Below are 13,401 nucleotides of genomic sequence, written 5' to 3'. Positions count from 1 at the left end.
TTTTAGATGAGCTACTTTTGCCTCATATGAAAAAAATAGATAGCATGCTGAATGATAACCGAAAGAGACTCCTTTTGAATCTTCATTTGGATCAGTCATTCAAGGTATTTCCGTCAGGTGGTTTATTAGCAAACTCAGTGGCAATCATAGTCTTAGATATAATAGGAAAGAAAATTTTGGGAAGTCATTCTCAGTTTTATAAGATTTTTCCACCCAACAAAAATTTGATTTTTATTCATTATGAGTCTTGTCTGAGCTTGTCTTTTTATTTTATTAAGTATATTCTTAGTGTTAATCATTTGCTTTTCTCTGCTTAAATTCATTTTTCAGGTTTTTATATTCATCTCGTATTCCTTATATATAATAATTTCCAAATGTTTTTAAAAATACTTCCTTTAAACTACTGTATTCCAATCTTGTTTTTCTTTTAAACCTCTTTAAAATTTTCACATTTCATATATACTTAAAATTGGCCTTAGCACAGTTATCAAAATTCCCTTTACTTGCCTGCATTACTCAGTATCTGAGGAAAAATTGATCCTCACCTAATGGTAGGAGGTATATACGTCTGTTAACGTATCTTGGCACTATACATTGGTTTTTGGTGTTACCAGAAAGAGAGAACAAAAAGCTAATCTAAACTCTGAAAATATATCATAGAAGCTACTTAGTAGTCAAAACTTTCCCGCCTTTTCTTATTCAAAGTATAACATATGGGCTTCCCTGGTGGCACAGTGGTAGAGAGTCCGCCTGCCGATGCAGGGGACACGGGTTCGTGCCCCGGTCCGGGAAGATCCCGCATGCCGCGGAGCGGCTGGGCCCGTGAGCCATGGCCGCTGAGCCTGCGCGTCTGGAGCCTGTGCTCCACAACGGGAGAGGCCACAACAGTGAGAGGTCCGCATACCGCAAAAAAAAAAAAAAAAAGTATAACATGTAACACCTAGAATCACTTGATTATATCTCTCTCAAGAGAAGTTTTTAGCTTTTTAAAAAACAGACTATATTTTGGAGCAGTTTTAGGTTCACAGCCAAATTGAGCAGGAAGTACAGAGTTTCCATGTGCCCCCTGCCGCCACACCTGAATAACCTCCCATTACCAGCGTCTCCCATCAGAATATCACGCTGATGAACCTGCACTGACACATCATTACAACCCAAAGTCCATAGGTTACGTGACAGTTCACTCTTGTACATTCCATCGATTTGGACAGACATAACCACTATCATAGTATCGTACAGAGTAGTTTCACTGCCCCCCAAATGCTCTGTGCTCTGTCAGTTCATCCCTTTCTCTCCCCCAGCCTCTGATCTTTTTACTTTTACTCCATAATTTTACCTTTTGCAGAATGTCATATAGTTGAAACCATACACTATGTAGCTTTGGCTACAGATTGGCTTCTTTCACTTACTAATATGCATTTAAGGTTCTGCCGTGTCTTTTCACGGCAATAGTGAAATAGTTTCTTTCTTTTTAGCCTGAATAATAATCCACTGTCTGAATGTACCACAGTTTATCCATTCACCTACTGAAGGACTGGTTGCTTCCTAGTCCTGGCAATTACTGCTGGACAACTCTGTGTGAACTTATGTGTGGACATAAGTTGTCAACTCCTTTGGGCAATTTGTATAGCTTTTTCACATCCCTATTTTATCTGAACTCCACATAAAAGTGAAAATCGACTTCATTTTAGCTAGGTGAAAATTAAGGCTCTGAGATTGATTTAGAGGTTATGTGACACCAAACTCTGACTAGTAGTCCTATATTCTTCACTGACATGTATTGATACTTGCAGAGGGGAAAGAAAAAGTTCAGAAGCTAGTAAGACACCCCGTGCTACGAATTTGTTCTGCTCACTCCTAGTCCAGTATTTTCTGTTTAACTGCTGTCTTCAAATGAAATATTTTGGGGAGAAATACCATGTTTCCTACAGACAATGGAATGTTGTTATCTGAATATTTACTAAATTTTAAAAATGACCGGTTTTGGCTAACCATTTTAGAGATGTCAAACCAGTTCTCTAACAACTTGTATTAAAATAAAGCCACCGGGACTTCCCCGATGGTCCAGTGGTAGAGAATCCACCTTAGAATGCAGGGGAGCCAGGTTTAATCCCTGGTCAGGGAACTGACCCTGACCCACGTGCTGCGGGGCAACTGAGCCCCTGCACCACAACTGCTAAGCTCACGCACCTCAACTAGAGAGCCTGTGTGCCGCAAACTGCAGAGTCCACGCCCTGGAGCCTGCACGCCACAACTAGAGAGAGAAGCCTGCACACCTCAGCGGAGATCCCGCGTGCCGCAACTAAGACCCGACATAGCCAAAAATAAATAAATAAATAAATAATAAATAAATATTTAAAAAAAAGAAAAATAAAGCCACCACTTGGAATTTAATAGACTCAGTAGAATTTTTTCTTTTTGCGGTACGTGGGCCTCTCACTGTTGCAGCCTCTCCCATTGCGGAGCACAGGCTCCAGACGTGCAGGCTCAGCGGCCATGGCTCACGGGCCCAGCTGCTCCGCGGCATGTGGGATCTTCCTGGACTGGGGCACGAACCCGTGTCCCCTGCATCGACAGGCGGACTCTCAACCACTGCGCCACCAGGGAAGCCCTCAGTAGATATTTAAATCTTATGCAATAGTTTATGGTGAATAACTGAAATATTCATTTCCATATTCTTGTTTTCACAGGAAAAAACACAAAATTTCTAATTTTGAAATTATAGTTATTTAATATAACTATAAATGATAATAGTGATGTCTATGATAGATAGTTTTCATTTATAGCAATTTGCATTTCAAAGCCAAAATATGCATACAGTATTAAAAGTTAGAATGAAGCTAGAAACAAATAGCTCACTATGGTAGGAAATGCCAAAAATTCTATTATTTCTATTAATGAAACAGTTCACTCCTACACTTTTATTTAGAAAATTAAGTTGTTTTAAAATGCACTGTTTGAGGGGTCACAATACCAGGTGCTTGGGAATCTATATAGAGTTTGGGAAAGAGTGACCTTGAAGGTTGAAACTGTTTATAAACAGTTGAAGCTTACAAATGTCCTTCTTTCCCCTGCCTTGAAGCCAGAGAGGCATTACTAGTCTTACTCATTCGGGAGTCCCCATAGTGTCACATGCTGTTGCTTAAATCAGGTCATAAGTTTGGCCCAGATTCAGGGGATGGGAAAGTAGGTTCCACATCTTGATGGGAGGAGCTACAGAGAATTTGTGGCCATGTTTAACACCCCACATATGTTTGTGTATGTATGTATAGATTGTATATATTTACCGCACCCCATCAGTACCCCCCCACATATATTTTTTGAGCATATGTACATGTATGAATATATTTCTATATTTTTTAAAAATAAGTTTTGAATAGCTGGAAGTAGTTGAGATCACTTTTCTGATGTCAGTTATTTTTGCTTTATTTTATTGTAAAGAATGCCTTGGAAAGTTTTCCTGAACTAACAATAATTACTCGAGACTCTAAAACAAAAAGTGGGGGATCTGCTATTTCTAAAATCAAAATGAATGGCAAAGCTTATAATAAAAAAACTCTAAGAACTTCTAAAACAACTACTAAATCTGCACAAGTAAGTATATATTGATTGATGTAATTATACCTTCTAGTTGTCAGTATAAATCCTACTTCAAACATTGAAACAAGCAATATTTTACTCTGTTGTTAAATGTGAAATGGTTTCAGGTAGGAATGAGCAGCTCTGGCCTACAGAATAGGGACTCGTTCTTACTCTTTGTTTTTCTCCATTGCCTAGCACAGTATCTGGTATACGGTGAGTGCTCACAAATTTTCTAAATAAGACTAATAATCATCCCATGCTTATAATTATATTTTTAATATTTTTGTGTGTCACTGGGTACAGATGCATACAGATAAGTGGATGTGCACACATTCCATAAGATTCAATATTCCATATCTGTGAAATTATTAAAATTGGAATTCATTTATTCATCTATGTTTATTTCAAACATAGTCTAAATTATTGCCTTTTCAGAAAGCAGTTTAGCAACATATCAGTTCCCCATCAAAAATGTGTTTTGTAGAATCATTCACAAATGCATAAAACTGTATGCCTTTGCTCATTGTAGAATTAGTTGTAAGAACAATTCCAGTTATATATCACCAGCGTGAGACTAAATAAATAAAGAGCCACCCAGATAATGTAATATTATGTACTTTTTAAAAAGAAGAGAGAGATTCATTCATTCTTTCAATTAAAAAATTTGGTACCTATAGTATACCAAATATAGTTTTGAGTACTAGGAATACAACAGCGAAAAATGGTCCAAAATCCTGTCCTCATATAATTTCTCTTGGGAGGGTGGTGCTTAATAAATAGAAAGATATCCAAGTTTTACTTTGGTTAAAGAAAAAGAATTATAAAAAATAAAATTGCAAAACAATATATATAGTATGATTCCCTTCCCATTACAAAATTAGTGTTATTGATATATGTTATACATATGGAAGCATGCACATGGAAGAATATGTGACATACTGTTAACCTTGTTTACCTCTGAAGCAAGAATTATAGAATTCTTTACCTTGTAAGTCATCTTCTATGTTTACTGTTTAAATTTTTTGTAATGTTTAACTTTTTTGAAATAGTGTATATTTATATTCAGGAAAAAGAATAAAGATTTTAAAATACAATTTAAAATCTTATTTTGAATAAGTTTCTTGTCCATATTAATACATATTAATATCTAGCCATATAAGTCATTTTTAAAATTTCCATTGAGACTTTTGGTCTAGTATTTTCATAAAAGTATTCTTAGTTCAGATGCTCCATGAAATAAATGTGTCTATAAACTCTTTTCTTTTTATAGGAGTTTGCCGTTGATCCAGAGAAAATACAGTTGTATTCTTTGTATCATTCACTCCATCATTATAAATATCATGTTTATCTCATATGTAAAGATGAGGTAATTACTTTTTCATTTACTTAGAAAAGAAATGCATGTTTTTCTGAACTTTAAGAAGACTGTAGCTGTAGCATTTATATATATAATTTTTAAAGATTACACTGCAGTTACAGTTATTACAAAATATTGGCTATATTCCCTGTGTTGTACAATATATCCCTGTAGCCTGTCTTACACCCAACAGTTTGTACCTCTCACTCCCCAGCCCCTATATTGCCCCTCCTGCCTCCCACCGGTAACCACTAGTTTGTTCTCTATATCTGTGAGTCTGCTTCTTTTTTGTTATATGCACTAGTTAGCTACAGTATTTTTTAATGTTTTAAAGAGAATTGTTAAAAATTGTTTTAAAAAATGTGTCTGTACTCTAAGCGTTGTGCTCAGATTAATCTGAGGCTCACCATCGCATAGGAGCTGTAAGTGGTAATGTTTTTAAGCTGTTATACTCGCTTTACGTTGCCATAATAAATGGCACTTTATTGCATTCTCTTCTCTCATATGTATAATGATCCTGCTTTAATTAATTCTCGTTAGTCACTGCTTTGAATATCTTGCTGTCCTCCTTATCTGTAGAATGGCCTTATCCCAGTTAATTGCAGAGAAAATGGGAGTTTTGTCCCTTGGCATGAAGAAATGATAGTCAAAATTTAATTGTAACTTTTAAGTATCAATTTAAGTTGCTCAGAAATTATGTATGACCATAATAACACTTGGTGGATAGGATGTAAGGATTAATCTCAGAGGTTAAATGGTTGTAGACAGTAAGCTTTTTTGACAAGCATTATCAGTTTTTTAATTAAAAAGGGTTAAGTTGGCTCAAGGCTGTACAATCATGTGTTTGATAATGGTCTGGTGTGGAAAGACGTTCATAAATCTAACCTCTGTCTAGCAAAGGAGAAAGTAAAGATGGTCATGTAAAGTATGTTGGCTATTTTTACAATGCCCTGAAACGCAGAACTTACCCCAAAATTTGTCATTCGGCTTTTAACACAAATGGAAGTAATTGAGAAAGTTTGAACCACTTTTCCTAGCCTTCCTCCGTGCCCCCATGTAGTAAAAAATGATAGGATCAGACCACCCAAATTTATATGAAATAGTCATTCTCCGTGGATGGAATTTTTTTAAAAAATCTGTACTTGTAGGTGAATTTATAAATCCTCTTTTCATTCAGGATATAGAAACAGTAAGCCCTCATGAAGAGCTTATAAAGTGATAAGTATAAACCAATTTGGTATTTCTTTTTATTTTAGATTTCTTCTGTGCAGAAAAAAAATGAAGATTTAGGACAGGAAGAAATTGTCCAACTTTGTATGAAAAATGTAAAATGGGTGGAAGACCTATTTGAAAAATTTGGAGAACTTCTAAATCATGTACAGCAGAAATGTTCCTAACATTTTCACAAAAATTCCATCTATTTTCTAGCACTAATAAGACGGCAGAGGCGGGTGGTCAAAGGGGGTCTAGGGGCCTCAGATAATTGAATGTCAAGCAGTGGTCTCCTGCAAGCACGCCTGCTTTGATCATGAACTTGCATCCTGGTCTCTGCTAAAGGACAGTGGTGCTGCCAAGGAAGTCAGTCCTTTGGAAATGGACCTAAAATCCCACCACGTTTTTATCCTAATGAACGATTTTTCTACTTTGTAAACCATTGGGTAACTGAGTTTTATTTTCAGAAATGTTTTTTGACAAATGATGAAGCATGCACTAAATATAATTTTTCTTTATTGCTAGAGAGATAACACTTAAGTAACATGATTATTTTTTCCTGACTCCGACTAAACACCAGAATGAAAGAGAGGTGGCAGAAAACATGTTAATATTCATGTCTGACCACAAAATGGAAAGTATTGTACATTATGTAAACATATCTGGTGTGATGTGACATTCTGTATGAGAACATCATCAGTTTAAAATGTAAAATTCAGAAACTGCATTCTGGTTTATGAACTCCTTTTACTCTTAACATGTTCAGGAAACTGGATGTGGAATTGGTGCAATTCTATGACTGCTTTTTGTGTCAAATTATATGGTGATGAAAAAACAATGACATACTATTTTCCCTATCTCAAAGAAAAGTATTTTCCTTTATACTGTTTTTCCTTTGGAAAAATTTTCAATTGTACATTTTATTTCACTAATAGTTGTATTTTTCACAAGGAAAGTGTTGTGGTTATAATTATGTTTGATGTATCTGTACTACACTTTTCATTATTTTCAGTAAATCTTATTTAGTTATATATTGAATTTCTATTGTGAATTCTATCTTGAGGTAACCATTTTTGTTTATACAGATTTGCTTCAGTGTTATCCAGAATATGCATTCAGTACTAGAATTAGTTTAGCTTTATAAATGGGGTTGTGTTAGACACTGCAGGAATTTTCTAATTCATGAAAATAAATTTCTTAGTAAACTAGCACTTGGTTAACTGATCTGTCGAAGTAAAAATTAACCACATTATACATTTTGAAGAATAAAATTTATAATTAGACTACATGCAGTGTTAAACACAGCTTACCCAACTCTTAGAACTGGAAGTGGTAGAGCCCTCCTTTTGGTGCCTTTCCAACCTTTATATATGCTATGGTAGCTCTCTTTAGTTTGATAGCTAGTGTTTCTTCAAGTAGTTTAGCTGAGACCATGAATGTATTAGGTTCAACATGACCTTGTGTTTTATTTGTGTTTGCCAACAGGATGCCTTATTTGTTTGAGAAAAAGATTTACTAGTGTCCTTCTAAATGATCTCCTTTTTTACGATTCTAAAGAAGTTGTTAATCATCATACTTTTGTTTATTTTACCACCATTTAGTGCCTTAAGTAAGTCCTATCAAGAAAGCAGTGTTACTGCTCAATGCCCAAATAAGACGTGCTTATGTGGATATTGCTCTTGTCTTGATTTTGAGTTAACAAGCCAACTTCTTACACTTAAAACCTTGGTAAACTGGCAAAGAATTAAAAGTAACACGTGACTTGATTTGAGCATAAACGTTGTAGCATTGGGTGAAAAATGAGTATTTGAGTTAAGCTTACATATTTATTTCTGATGGTTATCTTATTGAAAGCAATAATCCTTAATCCAACAATCCTTGTACCTGCCATTAGACAAGATAATCATGGAAATTTCTCTCAAGGATTAAATGTTCCATTTCTGAAAGTCTTTTGAAAACCTGTTTAGGCAGCTTATTTTGAAAACAAAAGTAACCTATTAGATTCATTTTGCCTAACTAACTCAAATGAGAGAATATCAGCAGTGAGAGCATCATAAAATTAATTTTGCTAAGTGGAGAAGAGTAGGAAGCAGCCATATTTCTTTCTGATATTGACTCTGGACAGAATTGGTTTCTTTCATTTCCAAAGTGCAGAAGTAGATAACTACATCTCCTAACGTAGTGTTGTAAGTATACACCTTTACGTTATTTCCCCCAGCTTACTTCCCTGAAGCATTGATGGTTTAAACATTTTTAAAAGCCATCCTGCACTTAGGTTAACTCTTGATGTACACGTTTGAAATCACTAGCCACATTTCCTTCATGATAAGACCCATGGAAAACAGAGACCTTTCCTTGTTTCCTGTAGAAAATAACCCATTTCCTTTTCAACTGCAGTTGCCCTTCCAGCTGTTTGCAGTTGTATTCATATTAGTCAAATCAGAGGCCAAGTGTGTGATACTGCCTGGAGGAGAGCCAGTTGCTTTGCACCATCTTCTGTCATTTGATCCATATAGCATAGGTGAAGACGTCAAACTCAGGCCTTAGTGAAGTGGGACTATTAGTATGACATCCACACATGAGTCCTTTCTTTGTATGAAGTTGAATAAATACCTAGCTGGTTAGCATTCACATTCCTTGCCAGGGAGTTTGAAATGTATAATATAGGAATAACCTTAGGTTGTAGATGGAGTTCAAGAGATAAAGCACATGTTGCTACAACCCAGGAAAACCTGTTTAAGAAAGATTGGATTTTCCTACCTACAGAAACCTAGAAACGATTTACTCCTTAAAAAAATCACTTTGTATTGGTAATTACTTCTAGTTCAGATTAGTGGTTAGAGAAAAGGGGCCTCCTTATTCCCATTTCATGATGACCCAGTTTCTACTTAATTGATCTTCTAATGAAGTCATAAATTTATGATTTATGAATTATAGTAAACAATAGAAACTGCCCATTTTTCTGTTATACTATCAGATAGAAAACATTGATGAGATGGAAAAATCTAAACTTAAAATGGCCTAGAAAATATTCAGATTACCTTTAAATTTCTAAATTTCTTTTAATTTCTAAAATAGTGAAAATTATTGATGGCTCACATCATTACTATTTTCAAAGTCTCACTTTCCTTTTAATATACATATTATTTTTGTTAAAGCAGCTATTTTCCAACCTGTGATTTTGGAGATATACCCATAAAGCTAATATGGCAGCAAGGTTATTGAATCAGCTTTGGGTCCCAGAAGTTGCTTCAGATGTGCACGTTGTGAATTTTATTGTATCTATAGAATACAATTTTGTTTTAAACTGTAGTTCCATCTGTTTCTCAGAAATACTTTTCAAAGACTGAAATATCCCAGGATAACTGCTTCTGTGTCAATTACACTTGACACATAACTGCACAAATGAACAATGTACACTATTGGTTGTACATTAACTTACACATACGACTTTTGGCACCTGTGTTCACAAATGCATGTTTTGGCAAATCACTGTTATTTATAAGTGACAATAATTGAAGTTAAGGATACAAAGAAACCTGCATTTGTAGTCCAGAGTTTTAAGTGGTCCATAATACAATGTATGGAAATGTGAAAGACAATTTTGTATATTTGTTTGTTACTAACTCAGATCATTAAAATGAAAACAATTTTTTAAACAACAAGATCAGAATGTTTTGGGGTTTGGTTTTTTTATTTTTAAGAATTGAAAACTGAGGTATTATCCATGCATCATCATGTTACAGATTCAACGTACATTATAGAGTCCTAAGTAAAGTTATTAGGTACAAATGGTAAAGGGCCCATCCATCATTTTCTCAAATGATTAAGTCAATATTTGATGAATTATTCAGCTTCAGCTGACAATATCAGAAAGTATTTAGGAGTTTCTGTGTTAAGATACAACTCCTTTAGCCCTTTTCCTCCTATAAAGAAGTATAAGTTCTATAATTTCTAATTTTTATTTGAAAATAATGCATAGCTAGAAGTAATTGCTGATATCCAGATACTTTTTATTATCTATATAAACTGTTGAATAAGTAAAAAGGATTTTGTCTTGACTGATCCTTTAATTTTCAGAATAAGATTCTGCCTTTACTTTCATGTAATATTTTAAAATATTAAGTATTTCAAGTAAAAAATATTGTCAGCATATTTGCTAGGTTTTAGTTTTGATTATAAAAGCACTTTTCACTCCTTGATTTTTTTTTACACAGTACAAAAATAAATCTTTAATCAATGACCTCTATCAAAAATTTTTAAAATTCTGTAACATCTCTGTTTTATTCTCCACTGGCTGCTGAAAAAGCTGTTCATTTTAGAAAATGGTCATCGTTCATATATTTTAGAAAATAGTCATTATTCAAATTATACATACGGCAAACCTAAATAATAGTACTTACACTACACTCCTTTGTTAATGTCTTGTTACTATATGGTTCTTTTTATTAGCATTTTTAAAAATATATACTTTGTATCTCAGAGAAGCTCTCTAAACTCAATTATTTAACGTGACCTTCTCAAGGAAGATGTGAAAGAGGATACTTCTGCTCTTTGCTTTCCATGTGGAAATGTTTTTATTACCAGAAAAATAATAAAGCTACTCATTCCTGTACAAAAAAAGTCAAAGAATACAAAAAATATATTTTAAAAAGATATAAATCACTCTCTACTAAGTCTTGACATCAGCCTAGAACAAACATACTGTTAGTTCCCAGTATGGGATGGGTCACAAGATTTAAGCCTGTATGGATTGGCCCATTTCTGTGGTATGGCTTTAAGTAAAGTCCTAAATTTCAGACACCCATGTTCAAATGAAAATTGAAAAGCACATTCCTAAGTGAAATAGAAATTATCTGGATCATTGATCATTTCAGGTTACGTATGTATCTGTTCTTCAGTTAGCATGAATAATTTAGAACTGACTGGTTTCAAATAAAAAGAAGATACAATTACCTATTAGTCTATTGTTAAGCCTTATCTATTTTGTGATGTTAATCAGGAGTCAAGAAATTGCTTTATAAGAATAGCTTATGTTTTATGTAATTTACCTATGATGTATATAGTTTATTGTTTTCTCTCAAATCAAATACAGATTTTCTTTTAATTTAGCTTCTTACAGTATTTAGAATAAGGCAACAATGAAAATCATTTTAGACATAGAGTTAAAAATAATGGACATGGTAGAAATTTTTCTTAAATTGCAGCCAAAATTATCTTTCTCCTGTCCTTCCCCTCTTCACAACCTTTCCATGGCTTTTCATTGCCTTTAGCCCAGACTCTGTCACAGTGTACAAAGTCCTCTAAGGAATGGTTCTTCTTTCCCCATTGTGGCCCAGCCTGAAGGAACGTGTATGTTTTTTCTTGCCTTCAGGTTCCCTCTGCTGAACTATTCTTCATCTTTTAATCTTCAGATTTCACTTTAACATCACTTCTGTTTAATCAGACTAGGTGGTTTTTTTTTTTTTGAAGTATAATTGATTTACACTGTTGTTAATTTCTGCTGTACAGTAAAGTGCCTCAGTTATAGATACATATACATTCTTTTTTATATTCTTTTCCATTATGGTTTATCCCAGGACATTGACTATAGTTCCCTGTGCTATACAGTAGGACCTTGTCCATCCATTCAGCATGTAATAGTTTGTATCTCCTAACCCCAAACTCCTAGTCTACCCCTCCCCCACTTCCCTCCCCCTTGGCAACCACAAGTCTGTTCTCTATGTCTGTGAGTCTGTTTCTGCTTTGTAGATAGGTTCATTTGTGTCGTACTCTAGATTCCACATATAAGTGATATCATGGTATTTGTCTTTGTCTTTCTGACTTACTTAGTGTGATAATCTCTAGTTGCATCCATGTTGATGCAAATGGCATTATTTCATTCTTTTTTATGGCTGAGTAGTGTTCTGTTGTACATATGTACCACATCTTCTTTATCCATTCATCTGCTGATGGACATTTAGGTTGCTTTCATGTCCTGGCTATTGTGAACATTGGGGTGCATGTATCTTTTTGAATTATGGTTTTCTCTGGATACCTGCCCAGGAGTGGGATTGCTGGATCATAAGGTAGCTCTATTTTTAGTTTTTTAAGGAACCTCCATACGGTTCTCCATAGTGGCTGTACCAATTTACATTCCGACTAACAGTGTAGGAGGGTTCCCTTTTCTCCACACCCTCTCCACAGCATTTATTGTTTGTAGATTTTTTGATGATGGCCATTCTGACAGGTGTGAGGTGATACCTCATTGTAGTTTTATTTGCATTTCTCTAATAACAAGAGAGGTTGAGCGTCTTTTCATGTGCCTTTTGGCCATCTGTATGTCTTCTTTAGAGAAAAGTAATCAGACTAGGTTCTAACCCTCTGGACCAGATCATATGCCCTGTGATTCCTCTAATGTAGGATTTACCACACTGTTGTGGCTGCTTGGTCCTGTCGTCTGATGATAGGACCATGTGTGTTTTCCTCACCATTGTATTCCCAGCATCTAGTGCAGTATCTGTTCTCATTAAATATTTGATGAATAAATGGATATATGAAAGGAAACTTACAGGGAACATTAAAAAGGTAAAAACAGAAAAGTATACAATGAATTTTGCAATAAAGGTGTTCATGATCTTAGTGAGCAATAGTAATTGTGACATCAGAAAAAAATGACAATATCAAGAGTTTGTATAATAGGAAAGTTGCTGGTATTTTATGAAAAAGTAAATGTAGTGGCTATGATTTTCTCCATTTTGCCCTCATGCAGAGAGAGCCCAGGGACGAGGACTTCACATTCCTCTGTCTTTGGGGCTTGAGACTCTCTAGACAGAATAACTAGGGAACAAAGTCCTGGTAAAAATAAATGAATGTTTCTGTTAGAGGTACTCACTGTGAGCAAAATACTCTTGGGAGGAGGGTTCATTTCTTGGGGAGGGTCAGGGAAGGCTTCATGGAAGCAGTAATGATCGAGTGGAGCCTCAGAGTTCGGGAGGACTTCTAAACAAGGCTGGATGAAGAAGGCATAATACTTAGTTTGTATTCAGGAGAATGGTTTTGTCTCAGTTCTGTCACTAAACTAGCTCTATCCTCAGGCATGTCATGTGAAGCCTAATCTGGGTGTTTTCTCATCCAGAAAGTAAGGTAAGAAAGTCTTCTAAAGCTGTTAATCTTCTCTGAATCTGGATAGAGAGGCTGGAATATTGGGAGAAATGCAAGGCGGTTCAGTTTGGCAGCACCAAAAGAGAGGGACAGCAGAATGGTAAGAA

At 35.0% G+C, this 13,401-nt stretch overlaps 1 protein-coding gene across 8 annotated transcripts in view; it reads left to right on the top strand.

Moving 5' to 3' along the window:
• Positions 1-9,816, top strand: part of QSER1 (glutamine and serine rich 1) — a 78,638-nt gene extending 68,822 nt beyond the window's left edge. For all 8 annotated transcript variants that reach the window (XM_049714216.1, XM_049714217.1, XM_049714215.1 and 5 more), the window contains 4 exons: positions 7-104; positions 3,442-3,594; positions 4,853-4,948; positions 6,196-9,816. In XM_049714216.1, the coding sequence (XP_049570173.1) occupies positions 7-104; positions 3,442-3,594; positions 4,853-4,948; positions 6,196-6,336 (488 nt within the window). In that variant the 3' untranslated portion in view covers positions 6,337-9,816. The remainder of the gene's footprint in view (positions 1-6; positions 105-3,441; positions 3,595-4,852; positions 4,949-6,195) is intronic.
• Positions 9,817-13,401: the final 3,585 nt, after the last annotated feature.

This window comes from Orcinus orca, chromosome 8 (genome assembly GCF_937001465.1).
Source record: "Orcinus orca chromosome 8, mOrcOrc1.1, whole genome shotgun sequence".
In the NCBI taxonomy this organism is placed as follows: domain Eukaryota; kingdom Metazoa; phylum Chordata; class Mammalia; order Artiodactyla; family Delphinidae; genus Orcinus; species Orcinus orca.
The sequence above is the reverse complement of the archived record's forward strand: the minus strand, read 5'-3'. Positions and strand labels throughout refer to the sequence as shown.